The sequence below is a fragment of the Nyctibius grandis genome, chromosome 5 (genome assembly GCF_013368605.1).
Source record: "Nyctibius grandis isolate bNycGra1 chromosome 5, bNycGra1.pri, whole genome shotgun sequence".
Taxonomy (NCBI): Eukaryota; Metazoa; Chordata; class Aves; order Nyctibiiformes; family Nyctibiidae; genus Nyctibius; species Nyctibius grandis.
The window spans coordinates 73,822,527-73,844,314 of record NC_090662.1 but is presented as its reverse complement, the minus strand read 5'-3'; the positions used below and the strand labels follow the sequence as shown (position 1 = coordinate 73,844,314).

The window sequence follows — 21,788 nt, the reverse complement described above, 5'->3', positions numbered from 1 at the left end:
TGCAAGCAATTAGGCAGTATGATGTCTGTGGAATAACACAACTTACAGTGTGAATGATGAAACAGTATGCACAGCAAGAAAAATGAATGTTTGGAGATGCCTGGCAAGTGGTTCATATAGACCAACCCCTTCCTCCCCAGCACCACTGGCAGATGCTGTGTTCTCATAGTGGTAGAGCATCACAAGGGTGGCTAGAAGCTTTCCCCGCTCAGACAGCAAACGCAGGTAGCACCCTAGAAGGAATAAACGAACATATCTGTTGGCACCATGGAATGCCACTTAGGCAGGAATCAGACAATGTAAGTCATTACAAAAACACAACAATTCAAGAATGAGTACAGTGGGTACATCACCAGGCAGCTGGAAAAGTAGAGCTATGCAATGGTTTACTTAAACCCATGCTAAAAACACGAGGGAAAGGATCTATCAGGGAATGTATGACATCCTCACCTTCAGGAAGCTGCATGGCTAGCTAACCTAGAGCCAGGAACTGGTCATAGCAGCCCAAAAGAAAAACTGAGCTCAATTGGGTGATAAAAAGTACCAGCCAGCCCTGAGGATGCTTGGACTGGGAAGCCTGCAACTGTTGAAATCTCTAAGAAAGTGGTCTCTGAAGAATAGAGTTTACTTACTGGTTGGTCTTTGGAAAAAGAGCAATGAAATGTGTGCCTTTACATAAAGTAAATAGAAGAGAGTAATCTTACTTTACTTCATAAACTACATTCTTGTTCATGTGTTTTGCAGGGACAAGGTCTGAATTTTGTAATAAATATATGTTGAGATTGGCATGATGTTAACTGCTATAATGTGGCTCCCAGAATGAGAGGTAGCGTTTTATTGGCCATATGTGCACATTGTTACAATGTCAATACCTATTGTCTGGGACTAAGGGTAGAGTTTATAATGCATATATTTTATGATTATGATAAAGTGGAGTTTATAATGGATGTATGTTTAAACACTTCTTCAACAGGTATTTCACAGAGGTGAGGGGTGAAATGTATTGGCTATAACTGGCAGGGTTTCAGTCACATGAGGCTGCAAGGGTGCCCTGTGCTTCTGCAGGGAAGCCCTTCCAGCCGGCTCTGAAATTATTGTAAACATGTCATTGCACACTGAAACTTCAACAAATCAGAGGAGCACATGGCACCTATGCTTCAACATACCAAAGAAATATGCCTGCAGCTGTGGGGTGTGACCATCACTGTTGTTTGTTTATGTAGATGCTGGTGAATGCTGGCTAACCAGAGAGGATCACTGTATGATCTTTGGTTTTAAGTGTTTGTCACTTTTGAAGTGGTTTCCTCTGGCACTTTCTCATTCAGAGTGATGAACAGGATTGTTAGCAGATTCTGGATTTCACTCATCATAGCCAAGTTCCTAGCAGAATCAGACCCCTCTAATTCAATTTTTATGTCTTCACTTCTAGAGTTCCTGGCTCTGAAGCTGGTGAATGGCAATGACTGTGCTGGACGGCTAGAAGTTTTCTACAATGGGACATGGGGGAGTATTTGCTCCAATCGTATGTCTCAACTCACTGCAATAACTGTGTGCAAACACCTGAACTGCGGAGATAGTGGAGAAATTGCGAGAGACTTCAAATATGGCAGAGGTTCTGGGCCCACATGGCTGGACCACATTGAGTGCACTGAGCAACATAGCTCTCTCTGGCAATGTCAGTCAGACCCCTGGGATCCTCAGTCATGTGATAACCGAGCAGAAGAGACTCATATTTCTTGCACTGGTAATTAGAAATTCATCTATACAGGACTCTCCAGACATATACATAAACCTATGCATGCATATATGGACATTGTAGTAATTACCTCATGTTCATTTGTTAGCTGGTATATATTATTTCTAGTTTCATGCAAATGGCACAAACATTTTTCTTTGTCTATATCCCTGATGTAAATGAGTGATTTAAAATTACATGAGTGTCACCAAGTGCAGTTACCCAGTGGAAATCCCAGGGAAGTCCCTGATAGGATGGTGCCGTTGTATATTTTTAAAGCAAAAATCTGATACACAGTCAGTCTGTGAGATCTGAACTGGGATCAGACTTCTCAAGAAGTCAAGAGGCATGCATGTGTTTGTTTCCACATGTATGGAGGCATACCAGTGCATATGTACATGCACACACGTGCATGCACATAGCCAGGGACAAGTGTATGAATTCTTCAGTTCTAAAGGTCCATTTCTGATGCCTGCTCTTATGACAGTATTTCATACCTGTGGGTTCCCACTATAATATTAATGAATTCCAGATGGCATTCAGATATCCTGAAAGGGATTGCAGCTGCCTCACACAAGAAGAAAGCAAGCACAGTCATCAGGAAAATTATGTAATTCACAGTGATACCCAAATAATGATCCACCAACTACTAAATAGGCCACATATATATTATAGAAAAAAAATAACTTAATTATTAACTTTCAGGCATTTTATACTCCCTCACTCTTTTCAGAGAATAATAATTTACTTCAGTATTTAAATTCTGCAGGAAGAAAAGAGGCAACATCTCCAGCCAGATTTGCTGAGTGTCCAAACTCTACAAGTTGTTCAGGTACCTCTAACTCTTTGTTTCACCTTATTTGTCCCTATTGACCTTCCTGCTGTTTCAGCAATACAGAAAGATTCTGTGTTTTGCAGACAGGGAGAAGTTACGAGTCATAGGAGGAGAGGATGGATGTTCAGGCAGAGTGGAGATTTGGCACCAAGGTTCTTGGGGAACAGTTTGTGATGATTCCTGGGATATGGCAGATGCTAATGTTGTATGCAGGCAGCTGGGTTGTGGATCTGCTGTGTCTGCTCTGAGTGAAGCTGCCTTTGGGGAAGGGACTGGTCCCATCTGGTTGGAGAAGGTGCACTGTAAAGGAACAGAGTTGTCTCTTTGGGACTGTCCTACGAAGCCCTTGTTCGGCAAAAACTGTGATCATAAGGAAGACGCTGCTGTGGATTGCTCTGGTTAGTGACTGGTCCTTTGGTTCATTACTCAGATCTGCGAAGGAGGTGGATAGAGGAACATAATGTCAGCCGTACATCCCAGTGACTAGCCCCTTCATAATTTTGACTGCAGGAACCTCACAAATGATGTGATGTTCTCTCTATTTTCCACACTTGCCTCTTCCTTAATCTGGACTCGCCTTTCTTTTGCAGGTGTGACAGAAACAACAGCATCACCCACTGCAGCAGGTAAAACATTCCTTCCTCCTGCTTTCTCTCTCTCATCAAATGAGGACTTGATGTCCTTGATACTGCATAGCAGGTAAATCAGTATATTCCAACTCATCAGAAAGCATCTCCCACAGCCTTTGGTAAAGGAGAGCCGAGTGGCACTCTCCCCAGCTGCTGAATTCTAGCTGCTTGAGCAGGACCCACAACTGGGCAGCAGGTGACCTGCTTCACCCTGCTAGCATGGGCACAGCAGGAGGCTACAGAGGAACAGACCTTTGGGTCACCTGATTCTCTACCTGTTGCTTCTTCATTTTCATTCAGATCCTCCCCGCCGCCCTGCAACAGACACTGTGAGAATTTCAACGCCTGTCATCCTCTGCATTATCCTGGCAGCCCTTCTCTGCCTGGTCCTTGCCATTCTTGCTGGACAGATCCGAAGTGCCAGGGCACAGCAGAGAGGTGGGTCCCTCAGGACTGGTATGAAACGCCTCCTTGACATGGCTGGCCAGTGTTTAGTTGGCTAAGAAAGCTGGGGGGATGGGTGACTGAGATGAATGGCATCTGCTGCCACAATGAGATTTTCACTTACCATCTGGCAGTGAAAGAGTCCAGCAGTGCTTATCCTCAGTAAGTACTCCTTGGTGACTTTCTGGGTACCAACCAGGACATGTAGACTCCTTTAGGTCACTTCTCCTTTTCATGACCCCAGCCTGGGTATGAGCAGAGACTGTGTGAGTGATCATTGCCTTTTACTTTCAGGCTCCAGAGTATCCTATGACGCCTTCTCTGAGGCTGTCTATGAAGAGATTGACTATAAACTGATGAGGGAAAAGCAGGGCATGACTGGCCTCTCAGGTCTGTATGTATTGCTCTTGTCAAGGGAGAATTCCTCCTGGTGGCCCAGATCCCAATCTGATACTTTGCAACTCCCAAATCTACTGAGAAACTGAAAATTCCTAGATTTGAGGAGAGATGCTTCCAGCCCACTGGACTCCGCCAATTCCTCTCCTAGGGACAATTCATTTTGTGCTGTCATTGACGCCATAGATCAGTATAGGTCAAACAAACAAAAAAACCCAACATGAAAAAAAAAAAGGTTTTCACTGCAATTATTTAAAGCAGGAATAAATAAAGGAATAATTTGTATCTCCCTCACAGTAGCTATGTGTCTCTGTAGGCTTCCTCTTGTCGATTGCTTTTCTCCCTTCGTGGCTTGCCTCCCCCATGAGCCACAAGAGGTGTTATGGGGCCCCTGAGGGATTCTCAGCTATTCCACTGTAAGCCCTTTACCTTGCAGGAGTAATACTAACTGCCCAAGAATCTGCTTGACCTGGTCGTTATTACTGTGGCCTACTCTTTTCCCCACAATGCAATCTTAGCAGCTAAGGAGAGTTTAATCTGATATCATACTCTTTCTCATTTGCCTAGATTCTTATTCAGAGAGTCCAAAAACAAAGGCACAGTTTTATAGCAGGGACAGTGATGAAGAAAATGGTCCTGGAACAACTCAAGGTAATGGAAGACGGGGATCCTACAAAGAAAGAGACCCAAAATCAGGGTAGCTTTTAATTTCCAAAGCATTATTGGTGACTAAAACTTTTTCCTTGCCACACTTCATGTCCACCAGTGATGTTTTGATGTCAACCAAAAATTTCTGTTTAACTTTTGTGGTGGAAGAATGTCATATAATCTCGCATACAAATGCTAGTCTTTTCTATATGAGACATTGAAAACAAATGTTTGCTGGTAGTATTGCATTCTTCACAGGATCCAGTCACGTGAATCCAACAATTTGACAACTGCTTCTCCCAGAAATTGCAACTGTAGCAGCTTGTAAGCTGTTTTTTCATTTCTGAGATAAATGGGGAGAACTACGACAGAGGAAAAACATGCTCCAAATAAGAACATTGGCATACCATTGGAGTTGATTAGAGAATTTTAATCCTAGTCATCTGAAGAAAATGCAGTTTGCCAGATATGGGGGGTTTCAGTTTGAAAAAGCTGAGGGAGAGCGAGTGTTTGAAGAAGAATTGCATTTTCCTGGAGCTGATCAAAAAGCTCTCTTAGCTATTGCCTTGTCTCAGAGAGATCAACTGCCAAAGGCATGAGCAGTTTTGGACCTCAGCTGCCCATATCCCTGACGCTCTGCTGTGCTATGCCTTTAATTTTATTTTCTATTGTTTTTCTTATATTAAGGTTTTTATTATTTAAAGTTACACTGAAAACTTTTAATTACTTGCTTTGAAATGCTCATCAAGAAGGCTATTATTCCAAATAAGATCTCTTCTTCTTATTCAGATTGAACATTGAGTACTAGGTGAAGAGTGAAATAGGAGTGCTTTGATTGACTTTTAATTTTATATATGTATTATTTGTAGGTTCATGTGTATATGTGTATACTACAAAACAGTGAAAACTAATATTCTCTGAGGGATGGCTTCCAGTTAAGTACAGAGCATAGAGCTAGCTGCCCCTGAGGAATTATAGAGAGCTTGCTACTCACAGAACTGAGTTTGATGGATGGACTGTTCAAGGAATAAGGAACTGGCTGGCTGGCCACATCCAAAGACTTACAGTCAACGTCTCAATGTCCAAATGGAGATCAGTAATAAGTAGTGTCCCTCAGGAGTCCATACTGGGATGAGTACTGTTCAATATCTTTATCAATGAGATAGACAGTGGGATCGAGTGCACCCTTGAGGAGAAGGAACACGCCTCCACACAATCCAATGTGAATCAAAGTGAAGACACTTTATTAAGCATAAGCTGTCCCTTTTATACATTTTGTACTTTCCCTGGCTGTAAGCATGTGCATTGCTATTCGTTAATATTACTAAACATACTCTTCTTTGATGTGTTGATTGGTCACTGCTCTGCCACTGGTCCTTCCTTAATTGGCTCCATCAGTTCTTGTTTCTTCTCCTCCGTGTTCGGTTCCCACCGGCTACTCCCTCAAGTCTTGTTTGCTCAGCTGCTGTTTTTCCTCATCTCTCCAAGGTCGGCTTGTTGACACTAGCTACATGAATCTTGTCACGCAGCTAGGCCCTCACTCCATATTCTCATACTTCTGGCTCATTACATGACCATTCTCCTCCAAAAACCCCTCTACAATTCCCCCTTTCTTTTCTTGAGCCAGAAAGGCCGTGTTTATCATCCGCTGCAGGGCCCTTTGCAAGCAGGAGAATAAACATGGTAATACAAGCATGATAATACAAATCACGAACAATCCCATCAATAGCATTTTAATCAATCCGACCAGCCACCCTCCAATTCCCAGATTACCCAACCAGTCATCCAGAAACCCATGCTGTTCCCGTATTTTCTGTGTGGTATCCATGAGCTCTTTGATCTGCTTATGAATTGACTTGGAGTGATCATTCAGATCCATGCAACACATCCCATCAAACTCCTGACATCCGTGACCGTGCACTAATAATAAAAAGTCTATAGCAGCTCTATTTTGTAAGGTAGCATGTCGGATACTATCTACATCATTGGCTAATGTTCCTAAAATTCTAGAAGTTTGATCAGCTCTTTTTGCAACCTAGCAAGCTAAATTTCACAATTGTGTTAACCCTTGGTCAGCATTGTTACATTCTATCCCTATGTTAGTGACACTTCTTTTTTACCTGGCCTTATGTAGGTTAGTATGGTTAGTATGACTTTTCACATAGGCATTAGTAAACTTAATTTACCTATGGTACACGGATCTCCCAGTTTCTTACTGGGCAACTTTGGCCAAGTCCTATCCCCACAAATTAGGAATAGACCCTTTCGTAATTTTTGCTTTCAGATCTGTTTAAGGGGACCCCCACTAGAAATGTATGAAAGGGTTGTTCAGGCTGAGCTAAGGAGGCACAAGACTGTGTCGGGTTCAGGCTCCGCATCAGAGTCACCCAAACGTTGTGACTCCCCTTCCATGGTGTCGGTGGAAGGACTATCGGTTGATGACCTTTTGTCAGGTCCAGGATCCAAAGCAGGCTTAACACAGAAAAAACAACCCCTTGCTTCATCATGACTGCGCCTTTTGCTCCCTTTTCTATACCTCCCACGCAAACCTTTTTTCACACTTCCCGCAGTCAGGGCACTGGATCTCTCGAGAGGTGAGTGTTCCGAGGCAGATCCTGAGTTGGCTCATGTAGTTCGGGTTGTTTTTGTAGCCACGGCTTCACCCACTTAGCTGGTACCCATTTGGCTCCTGTATCTGTAATGACACATGCATACCCTCGACCCAACGTTATTAATTTCATTGGACCTTCCCACACACCAGTCACCCCATTTTTTACCATCACTTTGGCTTGTTCCTGTTCTTTCTGAAAAGCCTCCATACCTCCCTTTAACCCTGCACCATGTTTTACCGCTGGAGGTACAGAGTAGTCCTGTGGCAAGCGTAAAAAGTTTAGTACATAAAGCGCTTTACACAACCTGTCAGGAGGAGATAGCCCTGGCTCTCCCCCTTTTTGTTTTTGTAAAAGGTGTTTCAGAGTTTGATTCATGCGCTCCACAATAGCTTGTCCCGTTGGTGAATGTGGGACGCCCGTTACATGTGTTATACCCCACAGTTGGAAAAAGTCCTGTGTGGCACGTGCCACATAGCCTGGGCCATTGTCCATTTTAGTCGTCTGTGGAATGCCCAGGGCTGCAATAGCAGAACGCCTGTGTCGTTGAACGTGTTTGCTGGATTCGCCTGTTTGCGCTGTAGCTATAATCAAAGAAGAAAAAGTGTCAATTGTTACAGGAACATATTTTAACCTGCCAAATTCAGCCATGTGAGTTACATCTGTTTGCCAAATGTCCAAGGCCTGCAGTCCTCGAGGATTGGTTCCTTGTATCGGCGTAGGTTGCAGCAGTTGCTGACAATAAGGACACATGGCCACGATATTCCGAGCATCACTGTGTGACAAATGAAATTGTCGTCGTAATGCCCGATGTCCTTGATGAAAAAACTCATGTGACATACGTGCCTGCTGTTTAATGTCCGGCACCTGTACAGTCATTGCAGTAGAATTTGTAAGGTCAGAAACCAAAGAGTCCACTCAAGCATTGCCTTCTGCAATAAACCCAGGCAAATTAGTATGATTTCTTACATGTAGAACATAAAACAATGCAGTTCGGATTTGAATTTCTTGCCACAGAGCTCGCAGCAATTCAAAAACACACTGATTACATATATGCTCTATAACAGATCTATCCAATTGCTTTACAATGCCAGCTACATATGCTGAATCAGTAATCAAATTAAAGGGAGTGAGGAAATTTTGAAATACTTCTAATACAGCTCGTAATTCTACCACCTGAGGTGAACCCTTTTGTTGTACTACCATAGATTCCCACTTGCCGTCAGAATACCAGACAAGGCCCACCTTGACTGTTTTCCCAGATCCATCCGTAAAAATGGTAATTCCATCCACAGGAGTGTCTGCGCACAACACTCTCATGGCAATTGGAAGTTCCGCACTCAATTTTACAACAGGATGGGAGGGCAAGTGGTAAACAACCTGTCCCGAGAAATTCTCCATGGCTGTTTGCAAAGCAAAGCTATTAGCCATACACCACTCAAAATATTGAGCTGCAATAGGAACGGTTAGTGATGCAGGGATCTCTGGCCACAAGCTCCCGACATCACATCCGTCCTTTGATGATAATCTGTGCCAATAACTCTGCAATCATGGAGACAGTTTTCTTTGTTCTTAAAGGTAGAAACAACCAATTCCAATACATGTAGCAAATCTGATTATTCTGAATTCCATTGACCAATTATTGCATACGGAATTTGCCTATCAAACAAAGTGATAATTTGTATTTCCTGATTCAAATCAATACGATGTACAAATTTGGAATGTAGCCTGCTTTCTATTTCTGTAATCAGTTGCTGTACCTCTGCACTTTAGTGTGTCGTGGTGCTGTTAAAGTTGTGTCCCCTGCTAACAATTGGAATATAGGCTGCAATTGTGATGACGTAAGCCCCAAGTACGGCCGCAGCCATAACTTGAGCCTTATGTTCCACAGTACCCACTTTTGCACATGCCTTTATCATAGCATTCAAATCTGTTTTTCCAGGTAAAGCTTCAATGATCTTTTGACACTCAGCATTAGCATTATCCCTAGCTAATTGTGTAACTAGAGTATCTCGTAAACCAACATCAAAAACTTGCTTTTCAACTGCTTCTTGTAGCCTCTCAACAAAGGATAAAAAGAGCTCCTTGGGTCCTTGTCTTACAGTAGTATATAATTGCATTCATACCCAGCGCGCTTTTTTTTTGTTTTGTTTTGTTTTGTTTTGTTTTGTTTTGTTTTTTGTATTGAACGGATAAAAACAGCCACTCTATAACGTGTAGTGGATCCTGCCAGCGCTCCTTCCACTGGCCCAGTAATCCCATGGGATGACAGCTGGCAATGGCTACATATAAACTTACTGGTGTCTCTAAATCCACACAATGTACCTTTTTCTGTTGCATACCATTGACATATTGTGGGACTGCCCCTCATGCCCTGCGGCAATACCGTCCACTGATATCGTTGACAGGGCACCATGTTGTTCCTACTAGGTATTGAAAAAGCAAATTAGCATTTGTCAATTTCATGTAAAGGGATAGTGAAAAAACAATCTTTCAGATCAATAACCAAAATGTATAGTCTGCATCAATAACTCCTGGTAAAACAAATAGACCTTGCAAGGTTACACTAGGACATCCGAGTAATAGTGCACTTAGCCCATTTCTAGTGGGTCCCACAGCATTCAGTGGTACCTTATGCACTCTGCTATTCTCTGTTGTGATTGCGGTTGCTGTGGTAACATCCAGCCGGGCGCTCCCTGCGGTTCGGGCTGTGAGTTGACTGCTTAGGCCTGGAACTGGTTGGGAAGATTCATTTGTGTCAGCACACGGTTCCCTCCCGCGTTCTTTCTCCAGTTTCCCTGCACTCTGCAGCTGCTTGTTATCAGCTGACCTTGAGCATTATACTGAGACCTGCACAGCTTCACAAAATGCCCTAGCTTCCCACAGCAATGACACATCAAAACAGAGTTACCTCTCCCACTCAGCTTCGACTTCTTAAGGCAGTTTTTCTTAAAGTGACCTTTTTGCCCGCATGTATAACAACAATGAACTACCTTAACTGCTGCCGCAAAAGTTTTTGCTAAATGCTCCATCTGAAATGTGGTGGTTCCTACTTTCCCGCAAGCATCCATTAGCTCGGTTAACGTGGGGTTACGATTTGCCATCCCTGCAATAACTTTCCTGCAGTCCTCATTTGCGTTGTCCTTTGCTAACTGTAACAATGCTTCTTTAGCAGCCCCGTTTTGTATTTGTTTGTCTAAGGCAAATCACTCCCCAATTGAATGGCTCCCATTCTGGTGGGCCGCTTCCGTCCCCTCGATATACTGAGCAAGCCAATACCCTGCCACCCACAGCAGCCGCGGCCCCGAAATCACCGTCCGCAAGTGCATGCTCTCTTAATTTTCTCCAGAACCTGGCCGGGTCCGGGCCAGACACAGTAACCTGGACTGGCTGCAGCGTGAATAACTCCTCCACGCCACCGCCCGACTTTCCCGACCCTCGGGCTCTGCAGCAATTATGTCCCGCTTCCACCTCTTCAGAAAGGTCTGTTATGGGTGGCTCAGTCTCAGATTCCGGTAACAGGACGGTAGAAGGATCAATGTTCCGCTGCTGTTCCCTGGGCGGTGGGGGGGGGCTCTGGCGGCGCAGAGGGCGGTGCGGGGGGGGAGCTCTGGCGGTGCGGAGGGTGAGGGTGGGGGGAGAGCTCTGGCGGCGCAGTAGTGGGGGGGGGCTCTGGCGGCGCGGAGGAGGGGGGGGGAGCTCTGGCGGTGCGGTGGGGGGGGAGGCTCTGGCGGCGCGGAGGGCAAAGTCACTGTGAAAGGAGCTGTAGCCGCCTCAGCCGCCGCCTTTGCCTCTCTGTCCTCCTTCAATTGCTCCAGTGAGTCTATAACTAATCTCCATGTCGTCAAACGACACAGTGGCAATCTTGTCCCTCCTTGAGGCAGCCTCAAACAGAGAAGTTCCAGCGCTTTGCCACGTACTAACTTCGAAAGCAGTCTGCGCTGTAGCTGGCAAATTATTCTTTTTACACCATAATTTACAATTATTTACACCAATTATTTACATCAATAGTCTCCGGAGCAAATGCTCATTGTATTTTACCCCTCTCTTAGAGAGGATATGTCGGAGAAGCCTTACTATCACACTTTCTTCTTTAGAAATATTTTGGCTCATCTCCTTTTTCCCCCGGCTGCTCACCTCACTGGGTGTCCCGTTGCAACGTACTATTCTTTTCTTGCGAGTCGTCCTCCGGCTCGCCCCGGTCTTCAGTCCCGCTGAGCCGTACTCCAGCCGGTGTACCTCCTTCTGGGCTATTCCCCGAACTTGCCATCGATCAGCGTCTCATCGGGGTCACCATCTGAGGAGAAGGAACACGCCTCCACACAATCCAATGTGAATCAAAGTGAAGACACTTTATTAAGCATAAGCTGTCCCTTTTATACATTTTGTACTTTCCCTGGCTGTAAGCATGTGCATTGCTATTCGTTAATATTACTAAACATACTCTTCTTTGATGTGTTGATTGGTCACTGCTCTGCCACTGGTCCTTCCTTAATTGGCTCCATCAGTTCTTGTTTCTTCTCCTCCGTGTTCGGTTCCCACCGGCTACTCCCTCAAGTCTTGTTTGCTCAGCTGCTGTTTTTCCTCATCTCTCCAAGGTCGGCTTGTTGACACTAGCTACATGAATCTTGTCACGCAGCTAGGCCCTCACTCCATATTCTCATACTTCTGGCTCATTACATGACCATTCTCCTCCAAAAACCCCTCTACACACCCTCAGCAAGTTTGTGGATGACACCAAGCTGAGTGGTGCAGCTGATACACTTGAGGGAAGGGAGCATCCAGAGGGACCTTGAGAGGTTTGAGAAACGGGCAAAGATGAACCTCACCTCATGAAGTTCAACAAGGCCAAGTGCAAGGTCCTGCACCTGGCTCAGGGCAATCCCCAGTACAGGCTGGGGGATGAATGGGCCGAGAGTACCCCTGCAGAGAAGGACTTGGGGCTACTGGTGGACAAAAAATTGGACATGAGCCGGCAATGTGCGCTTGCAGCCCAGAAGGCCAACCATATCTTGGGCTGCATAAAAAGAAGCATGGCCAGCAGGTTGAGGGAGGTGATTCTGCCCCTCTACTCCGCTCTGGTGAGACCCCACCTGGAGTACTGCATCCAGCTCTGGAGCCCTCAGTACAGGAAAGACATGGACCTGTTAGAATGGGTCCAGAGGAGGGCCACAAAAAAGATCAGAGAGCTGGAACACCTCTTCTGTGAAGAAAGGCTGAGAGATTGGGGGTCGTTCAGCCTAGAGAAGAGAAGCAGAACTGCAGATATTTTTCTCCAAAGGTTTGGCCTAAGTTTGTAACCACATGTCCATAGGCCAATGGCCAAGAGTGGCTACTTAGCAAGACCATTTCAGAGAAATTTAACAGAAGGTGGTCAAAGCAATGAAAAGACAGGGAAGCAAGTGCTACACAGAGATAAACAAGGAGTAATGTCATTGTGCAATTATGAAATGCAATGGGGAAGTTTATTCTGAAATAAACCCTGTCACTAACTGCCTCCTTCTCCAGATCTTCTTCCCCCTCCTGTCCTCCATGGTTTTTTCCACTTTCTACTTGTTACAGCAATGTATAACAATTATTGCAGCTATATCACTGTTGTCTGGAATACCTTAGAGTCTTCAGGAGGATTCTTCACAGAATCACAGAATCACAGAATGTTAGGGATTGGAAGGGACCTCGAAAGATCATCTAGTCCAATCCCCCTGCCGGAGCAGGATTACCTAGACCATATCACACAGGAACGCATACAGGCGGGTTTTGAATGTCTCCAGAGGAGACTCCACAACCTCTCTGGGCAGCCTGTTCCAGTGTTCGGTCACCCTCACCGTAAAGAAGTTTTTCCTCATATTTATGTGGAACCTCCTGTGTTCCAGCTTGCACCCATTGCCCCTTGTCCTGTCAAGGGATGCCACGGAGAAGAGCCTCGCTCCATCCTCATGACACTTGCCCTTTACATATTTATAAACATTAATGAGGTCACCCCTCAGTCTCCTCTTCTCCAAGCTAAAGAGACCCAGCTCCCTCAGCCTCTCCTCATAAGGGAGATGTTCCACTCCCTTAATCATCTTCGTGGCTCTGCGCTGGACTCTCTCTAGCAGTTCCCTGTCCCTCTTGAACTGAGGGGCCCAGAACTGGACACAATATTCCAGATGCGGCCTCACCAGGGCAGAGTAGAGGGGGAGGAGAACCTCTCTTGACCTGCTAACCACACCCCTTCTAATACACCCCAGGATGCCATTGGCCTTCTTGGCCACAAGGGCACATTGCTGGCTCATGGTCATCCTGCTGTCCACTAGGACCCCCAGGTCCCTTTCCCCTACGCTGCTCTCCAACAGGTCTGTCCCTGGTTTATTATTGTTGGTTTATTATTGTTCATTATCATCATGATAATGTCAGTATTACAGGCCCTTATTGCTGGATCATCAGCTACCGCTCTCTCTAGTGGAACATCTCTCCCTGTTATGGTTAATACCTGTACCGTTCCAGAGGCCTCTCCACTGCCTAGAGATACCCTGGAAGATGGTTATGATGATGTGACGGAAGCTCCTGGACCTAAAGATGCTTCTCTTTCTGAGCAGAATGAACAGGAACCCATTGGTATCCCTGAAGAAAGTGACAGAAACAAGGTTTCACGGACAGGTGAGGCCAGAAGAACAGTGTTGTTAGTTTTCATAATTTATAGTTACTGTACTGAACTCAAGGTGGAAGCTACCTCAAGCGATCACCTAGGTTTTGTCTAACCACTGTCAGGAAGGAACACTACCTACGTACACAAAGAGTGTAGGTTGGATGTTTGTTATTCTGTTCTTACAGCATTCAGTAGCAGTGTTTCCACAACCTCTGCAGATAATCTATACCCATGCTGTGTTTTCCTTACAGCTATAAAATTCTTGCCTGTGGCCTAACCTAAGTCTTCACTGCTACAAATTAAAATTGTTACTTCTTACTATAATGACCGTGGGGATAGAGGAGTTGCACTCACCTTTTTAACAGCCTTTTAAGTACTCGAAGACTGTTAACATATCTCCCCTCAGTTCTGTTTTGTATTCTGTTTCTCTAGACTGCAGCAACCTAAATTAGTCAATTTTCTACTTAGGTCTTGTTGACTAGACCTCTGCTCATTCTGTATGTCTCCACCCAGGCTATGTCAGTAGGCCCATATCTTTCAAAAAGTGTTTCAAAACCAAAATTTTACAGTATTTCTGTACAGCGTGGTACTAAGACCTTACTAGTGTCAGGTAGAGCAGAAGGACCACTTCATATGTCTTATGGGATATCCTTCTGTTTATGCATGCCAGTGTGATGTCTCCCTTTTTTTGCAACAGCATGACACTCTTGACAGTGTTCAATGTCTGGCTTGATGCAACTCCAAATCCTGCTTTGTAAAACACCACATATCATTAGACACCAGTCTTTCTAATTATGCAGTTGATTGTTTCTCCCTTCATGTGTAGTCTTGTAAGTGTCCTTATTAGATTTCATTCTATTTTCATCAAAACTTGCCAAGAACATTTGAATTATAATATAGTATGGTATCATCTGCAAAACATAATAGGAACACGTGTATTTTATCTTAGGACTTAATAAAAATACTTAGTTGTATGTAGGGCTGTCAAAGAATCTTACCTGGTACAGTGAGCTACACTAAGAATACCATTTTTCACTGAATTTGTACCCAGTCTACAGAGGTTTGAGTGAGACCATATTTCTCTAGTTTATTTACAAAAATATCATGTGAGGTGAGTGACAATTTGCTCTACTTCCTTATAAAAGCACTTTTAGATAATCAAAAAGAAAAATCAGGTTTATCTAGTGTGATCTATTTTTGAAAAATCTGTGTTATCTACCTGCTTTTTTCTTCTGTCTCCTTACAAGTAGTTTATTTGTTCTCATATTTTTCTGAAGTTGAACTTTCTGTAGCTTCTAATCTTTTTTCTTCTTCCACACACACCATCTTAAAAATAGGCATATGTTGTCCATGTTTTCCCAGTCCTCCAGAGTCTGTTCTCTGTGAGTTCTTAAAGACAGTGGATAGCGTCTGAAGGATGGATTCAGCTAGGTTTTTATCCTAGCACTAAATTTTGTCAGGCCCACCTAATTCAAAAAGAATTAACAAAAATATTTAAGATAGACTTCTCTTTCTCTGTGCACTTAATATTCACAGGTGGTGTGGACCACCTTCTGATCAGCAGCTGAACTCCACCTTTTGGGGTAGTGATAAATACATTTGATAGAGTGAAGGCATGAAAAAATAATCAAAATATTTTAGGACTTAAAGTGATTAGAGAAACATTAGAGAATTTTTTAACAGCCCATGATTATATTCATTTTAACATTATGTATAAAGTTGTATACATTTCTACCTTTCTTAAACAAATGCTCAGTGTCTTTGTGAACCTCACTTGCTGTTGACTGCACACAAAGCTGCTCAGTTGTATTGACAACCTTTGCTGTTTGCAAAAACTGTGTATAGTTAAGCTATATTCACCTCTCTCATCATTTGTTTGTCTTCCACAAATCAGAAGATACTAGGGTTTGCTAAATCTGGTTGTCTGATGGAGCTTCCATGTCCTTAGGTCCAGCCGATAGCGAGGCTGAGCATGTGTAGGCATGCACACACATATAATACGTACATGCAGATACACAAGGCTGGCTTGTAGAGCCAACACAGACAGAAAAATAGCACTCAAACACAAGCAGCACCAATGGCCTCATCCCATTCCCCTCTCTGGCTGACCAGGATGAAAGCCCATTGGTGGAAAATGTATATGGAAAATGTATATGTACACACATGATATGGATCCCTCCAGTAGCTGGCCTTAGACACTTTGTCTATCCAGTAGCTACCCCTGGATCCTAGGTGTCTCAAGTTGCTGTCACCTGCATGTACTAACCTTGGAGACCCACAGACCTGCTCCAGTTTCTGGTAATCAGACCTACACACACACACACACACACACACCACCCCCCACGCACACGAACACTATACTTCCACCAGTAACTGGCCTTAGACAGTCTATCCAGTAACCAGTCCTGGAACCCACGTTCCAGTTCACACACCCACATGGGTTACATTCTGTTAATGAGTTTCAAACACAGGCAACAGGCTGAGCACTCTCCTGTGATAGCTCTGGGAGGAGCCAGATCAGGGCACACTTGGGGGCTGGACAAGGACAGATCCACTAAATTTGCAGTGTGTCAGATAACACTTGAGGCAGTAAAACAGAGTTGGGTTATTTAACGATATTGAAGAATTGCCTTTATTAGAAGTGTTTAAAGTTAAAGCAGTAACCTGTTTTCTGGGAACAGTAAGCTTGATTCTTGGATACATGTGCAGGTAGCAGGAGGCAGGATGAGACAAGCATTTCTCAGGTCTTTCACAGCCACAGGTATCTATGGTTCTAATTTCTGGAGTAAACAATGGACAGCCCATGCTGCCAGCTGCACAACCATGTAAAGACAGGGTCTGCATTTATTTCAGTGTTCTTCCCTTCATGTTTTCAGACTGGAGTCCTAATATGTCAGGAAATGGGATCTCCGAGGCTGAGCGAGATGCGACCCTTGCTCTTGAAGATACAGGCTATGATGACATTGAAGAGCTGGAACACTGATAGGGACTGCTGAGCTCTACTGACCACTTTTGGAAATACACTTCTGTTTGTAAAATGCTAATCGGGTACTAGTAGAATCATAACAACCTGCATTTAGGACTAGTTTACCTAAGTTTGGTTTATTTGCATAGAAGCAATTACATACTTAGAAGAAATACAAGCATGACTGTTAAGAAAATCTTTCTAATTTCCCTTGTGATTTCTTGTTGCCAAGACTGCCTGGACAGTTTTTGCTTTTTATTTCTAAATATTTTCATTGAATTTTTTTTTCTACTGAGTTGATTTTTCAATGTATGATATTTTCTTATTAGAAAATGTTTAAAGATCTCTTCTCAAATTTGTGCTTCTCCTCCCAGATACACTCGGCAGCTTTCTTGAGATTATTAGGAATGGAGACTGAACTGCCAGAAAAATCATCAAAGTTCTGTTTCATCTTTTGGATATTCTTGCTTGTCACACAGAATGTAAGGACTAGAATTAATTTTCTAGATAGTGCTTTTTGAGATGAGACTCTCAGAAAGAGATTATTCTTGTCCTCACTTCAGAAGCAGGTCTGTCATTTGAATGATGTACAAGTGAATCACGCATTTGATTGTAGGGAAGAGCTGCTCTTATCTTTTCTCCCTCTGTGATGACTTATTGTCTCCCAAAGTCATACCAATCATACAGTAAGAGAAAGTTTAATTTCTTTCCACAAATGTCAAGTGGTGGTCATATCTATAGGTGTCTGTCATGTCATTTCTTTTAATCATACGAAGACAGACTGAAAAATTGGAAAAGATGGAAAACCATGTTGGGATTGCACAGGACTTCTTGTGGGATGGTTAGGGGAGGAACCAAAGGTGGGAAAAAGGCAGGGTTTAGGTGACTGGAGGAGGAACAAGTGTGGGAAAATAGAGGGTAAGGGAATAAAAGGGCCAGTCGCATGTAAATAGTTTGCTGATCAGTATGCTTGTCTGGCCATGCCCTGTGCCTGTCCTATCTTCTTATTAAAGTCATTTCTAACTCTTTGCTGGGTGAAGGCTTTCTACTCTGTGTGCACGTGTGTGTACGTGGGTCTGAGTGCAGCAACTGGAGTCAGACCACAGGTCACAGGGGCCTGTATGCCCATGGGCTGGCAACTGGAGTGAGGGCAGGCGTGCACATGAGTGTGTCATTGCTAGTGAAGATCCAGCCAGACCAGGTAGTAAGTGAGGCGACGTGAGAGCTGGGGTGCTGAGTGGCTCTCTAAGGGCCAGCTCTGTGTGTGAGAGTGCCTGTGTGTCTCTAAGGGCAAGACCACAAGGGCGCATCAGCTATTGGCACATATACGGGAATGGACATGGGAAGTCCTGGTCAGCTCTGTGTGTTTTTGTGTGTCTGTGTATGTACACAATGGTGTGTACCAGCAACTGAAGTGGGGCTGTGGCCTCAAGGGCTACAGGTGCCAGCAACTGGGGAGACTGGCATCCAGGGGCAGCTCTTGAGCAGACTGAGTGTCTGAGCCCAGCTGCTGGAGGAAGCCACCTTGTACATACGTACATATATATATATTCTCATTAGTGGACTTCTATTTTGCTCAAAGACAGTAGCAGAATGAGGCCATTGGTGCTGCCTGTGTTCATGTGAGTGCTCTGAGCATCTCTGTGATCTGTGTGGCCAGCTGTGTACCTATGTGTACTTGTGGTGTACATATGTATATTTGTGGTGTACATATGTGTGTGCCTACTGGGAATACATCTTCAGACTCACCACTGGTTGTACCTGAAGAGGACATGGAGCTACAACAGCCTTGCCTCTCTCAAGCTATTGGATCCAGCATGATATATTTCCTTTAACATCCTTGACTTCCTTTTCCAGGAGAAATGCACATTTTGAGCACCTCAAGTACCCATATTTATCCAGACTTATTGGTAGCTTCATAGTTTTCCTTGAAAGCTTTTTACAAGTCAGTATCACACCAGCAACCTTTCATTCTCCTGAAATCAAGTGATGCTAAATGAGGTTGCACATCCCTTTTATTCTTAAACCTCTTTAGAACTCTTGGCTAACATCCCCAGAGTCTGGCAGTGTGCCACTGCTCATCTTATGTGTTTGCTCTATAATGCCCTCAACTCACACTTCAGTTTGAGACAGATTAAAGAAGGGTTCTAGCACAAGAACCTCCCAAAGCTCCTTTACTATAAACAAACACCAATACAAAAAAATTCTCAGATTTTTTTTTGTGGGTAGAGCAGTCTTTCGCTATGACATTGTTTTCTCTGAGCACTTCTTTTGTATCTTGATTAACAGTGATTCTGTAAACTCTTGGAATATTTCCTGACGTGAAGTGTTTAAATAAACATCCAAAATTAATTCTTTGCTTTTAAGAACTGTTCCTCAAATCATTCCAGATGCACATGGCCATGGTTTCTCTATACCTTATAACACCACTGCACCTTTATTAAGGCTCATGAGCCAAATTTGAGATCTCAAATGATTTGACTTCTTTCTTTCAAATATTTACTGATGTTTTCCTTAATAACATTCCACAAAAAGTTCAGGAGTGTCTGGCTCCAATGCCCATTGAGACTCTCCAGATTATAAAGGCTGAATGTCAGAACTGTTCTGTTAAGCTTATTAAGGACCAGATTCCTGCAACAACAGTAAACTAATAGGATATTTATACTTCAGATTACTGCATATAAAATCTTATGTGACTTCAAAATTCCTTCAATTTTCCCTACTATCACCCTCTCTCTTTATATAAATACATATAATATGTAATATAAGCAGTAATTCTGAGCAAGTTTGGCTTCTCCAAGGGAAAACTAAACCTCTTGATTGTTTATAGTATCAGTGAATGAAGAACTGAATAGAAAAAGTCAAGTGGATGAAATTCCTAGAAGCACTCCCAAATCATTTAGAAAGTATGTATTGATTATAGCTGTTAATAATGTTGGCCCATCCTTACAATGTCATTTCAGAACTACATGTGAAAGAGCATATTTCCTTTCCAAGGGTAGATATATAATGATCAAACAATATAGTTTCATAGATGAAATGTGTTAAAGACAAACAGTTCTACTATAACAAACATCTATTTTTCTAAAACACATATAAGTTTGTAAGCAACCATAGTTCTATGCCAGAAACTGTTACAATCTCAACATTCAAAATCTATTGTCTAAAGCTAGACACATTCATGTTTTAACTTCTGAAGAGGAACAGGCCCATTTTCAGAGTTTTTGAGTGCTTGGAAACCTATAAAACCCAGTGGGAGATGCCTATCCAAGAGCTGAATTCAGCCCAGCATATTCAATATTGTTCATTGATATAAGGGAGGAAGTAAAGACCAAAGAGCTGAGTCTGTAGATGTACCTCAGTTACTTCAAAGAGCAAATACTCATTTGTGGAAGAAGGTGGTAGGGAAGCATACTGCACTTCCAGATCAGGCAGCATGAAAGATGAAATTCACTTCTCTAGGGCCAGACTGTGATTGTCTCTGAACATGAGGAGTCACCTGAGGAAAGAGATGATGGAATTAGTACGGGCTGTGTGCTTTTATGCTTTGTGCTGTTGCGCATGTACACAAGCCACACTTAAAATAGTGAAATGAACTTAATGAGTAGATCAAAAAGATCAAAAAGGAGATGGGAAGCAGCAAGATAATATTTTGCCACCATGTCCTACGTGCTTCAATGGGATATTGGAATATACTTGACAAGACTTTTAAATATCATGAAAGGAAACAAAAAGAGACTTACAGATTACTTGACTGGTGTGTGTAACATAATACAAAAAAAAGGATAATATAAAAAAGGACAAACAGTGATTGTTTCTGTGTTTTAGATTATAGCATAAGAAAGTTCTTTAAAATGTCAGTGTACTTAGAAAGAATGGTTCATAACCATGAATTTTCTAGCTAGCAAGAACTTCAATTTGATACCTCAAGTGATTAGCTTTCTGGGGGAATTTTTTGCCTTTTTTTATTTTAATATACTCTCCACAGGCTCCAGCAGGGAAGCCATGCTCCTGGGAAAACATGCTGGACTGCTTTGCTGAGTCAGCTCCTGGCTTGATACCAGATGGTTCAGTAAAAGTAGGCCTCAAAGTAGGCCCTAAAAGGCCTACTTCGTGTAACCTTTAAACAGAAACAATTTTCCTTTCAGTAATTTTCCTTTCAGCTAAAATAACTGCACTTTCTGAAGCTATCTGCATGTTTTGCAGACAGTGTCTGCTTCTGGGACTGATAACTGAGATATCAGTGGGGATGGTTTGCTGAAAGACTCTTGCTTGTGCTTATTCCTAGAGAATCCAAGGTCTCTGTTAAATTCCTCACTAATTACAAAGAAGGGCCAAAGATAAACAAGACTGTGAACAACATCTTTGTAGTGACTTAAATTACTTGATTCACAACTCTAGCGCCAGGACAAGAGATAAATCCTGTAAGAACCAGAATAGGATCTTCTCCTCAGAGCCACCTGCATGTGTCAACAGAAAGGCCTCGACCACGCTTGCGCAGAAGTGGGGTCATACAGCGGACAGCATAACTATGGGGGATTACGACCCCCAGAGACCACCCAAGACCCCTTACCCAATTTAGTATGCATGTGCAGAGACAGTTATGCAATATATTAGCATATGCATAAGGTTTCTTAGAATAGGTGGGCTTTTCTCGGGAATTGTATGAATATTCATTTTTCTATAATGTATATAATGAGTGTGCTTTTGTCCCTGGGCGTGCATGCAAGGAGAAGAGAACCCCTATGCACCCAGTGCACTACTTTTTTATGTTGCAGGTGCTCTGCCGGTACCAGCACATCTGGAATATTGATCTGCGCTTTCGTCCAGCTTTCCTTGGTGGCATAATGCAAGCAACTGGTAGGCAATACGGGGAGATGAGCTTTGTAGGAAAATACC

At 43.2% G+C, this 21,788-nt stretch overlaps 1 protein-coding gene across 1 annotated transcript in view; it reads left to right on the top strand.

The window, feature by feature from the left end:
• The window catches only part of LOC137664051 (antigen WC1.1-like), a gene marked incomplete at its 5' end in the record, with an annotated part of 31,298 nt that extends 14,391 nt beyond the window's left edge, over positions 1 to 16,907 (top strand). The window contains 10 exon segments of the mRNA XM_068401775.1: positions 1,430 to 1,744; positions 2,505 to 2,567; positions 2,654 to 2,968; positions 3,161 to 3,196; positions 3,500 to 3,637; positions 3,947 to 4,037; positions 4,623 to 4,690; positions 13,783 to 13,989; positions 13,992 to 14,063; positions 16,801 to 16,907. Coding sequence (XP_068257876.1) covers positions 1,430 to 1,744; positions 2,505 to 2,567; positions 2,654 to 2,968; positions 3,161 to 3,196; positions 3,500 to 3,637; positions 3,947 to 4,037; positions 4,623 to 4,690; positions 13,783 to 13,989; positions 13,992 to 14,063; positions 16,801 to 16,907 — 1,412 coding nt within the window.
• Positions 16,908 to 21,788: the final 4,881 nt, after the last annotated feature.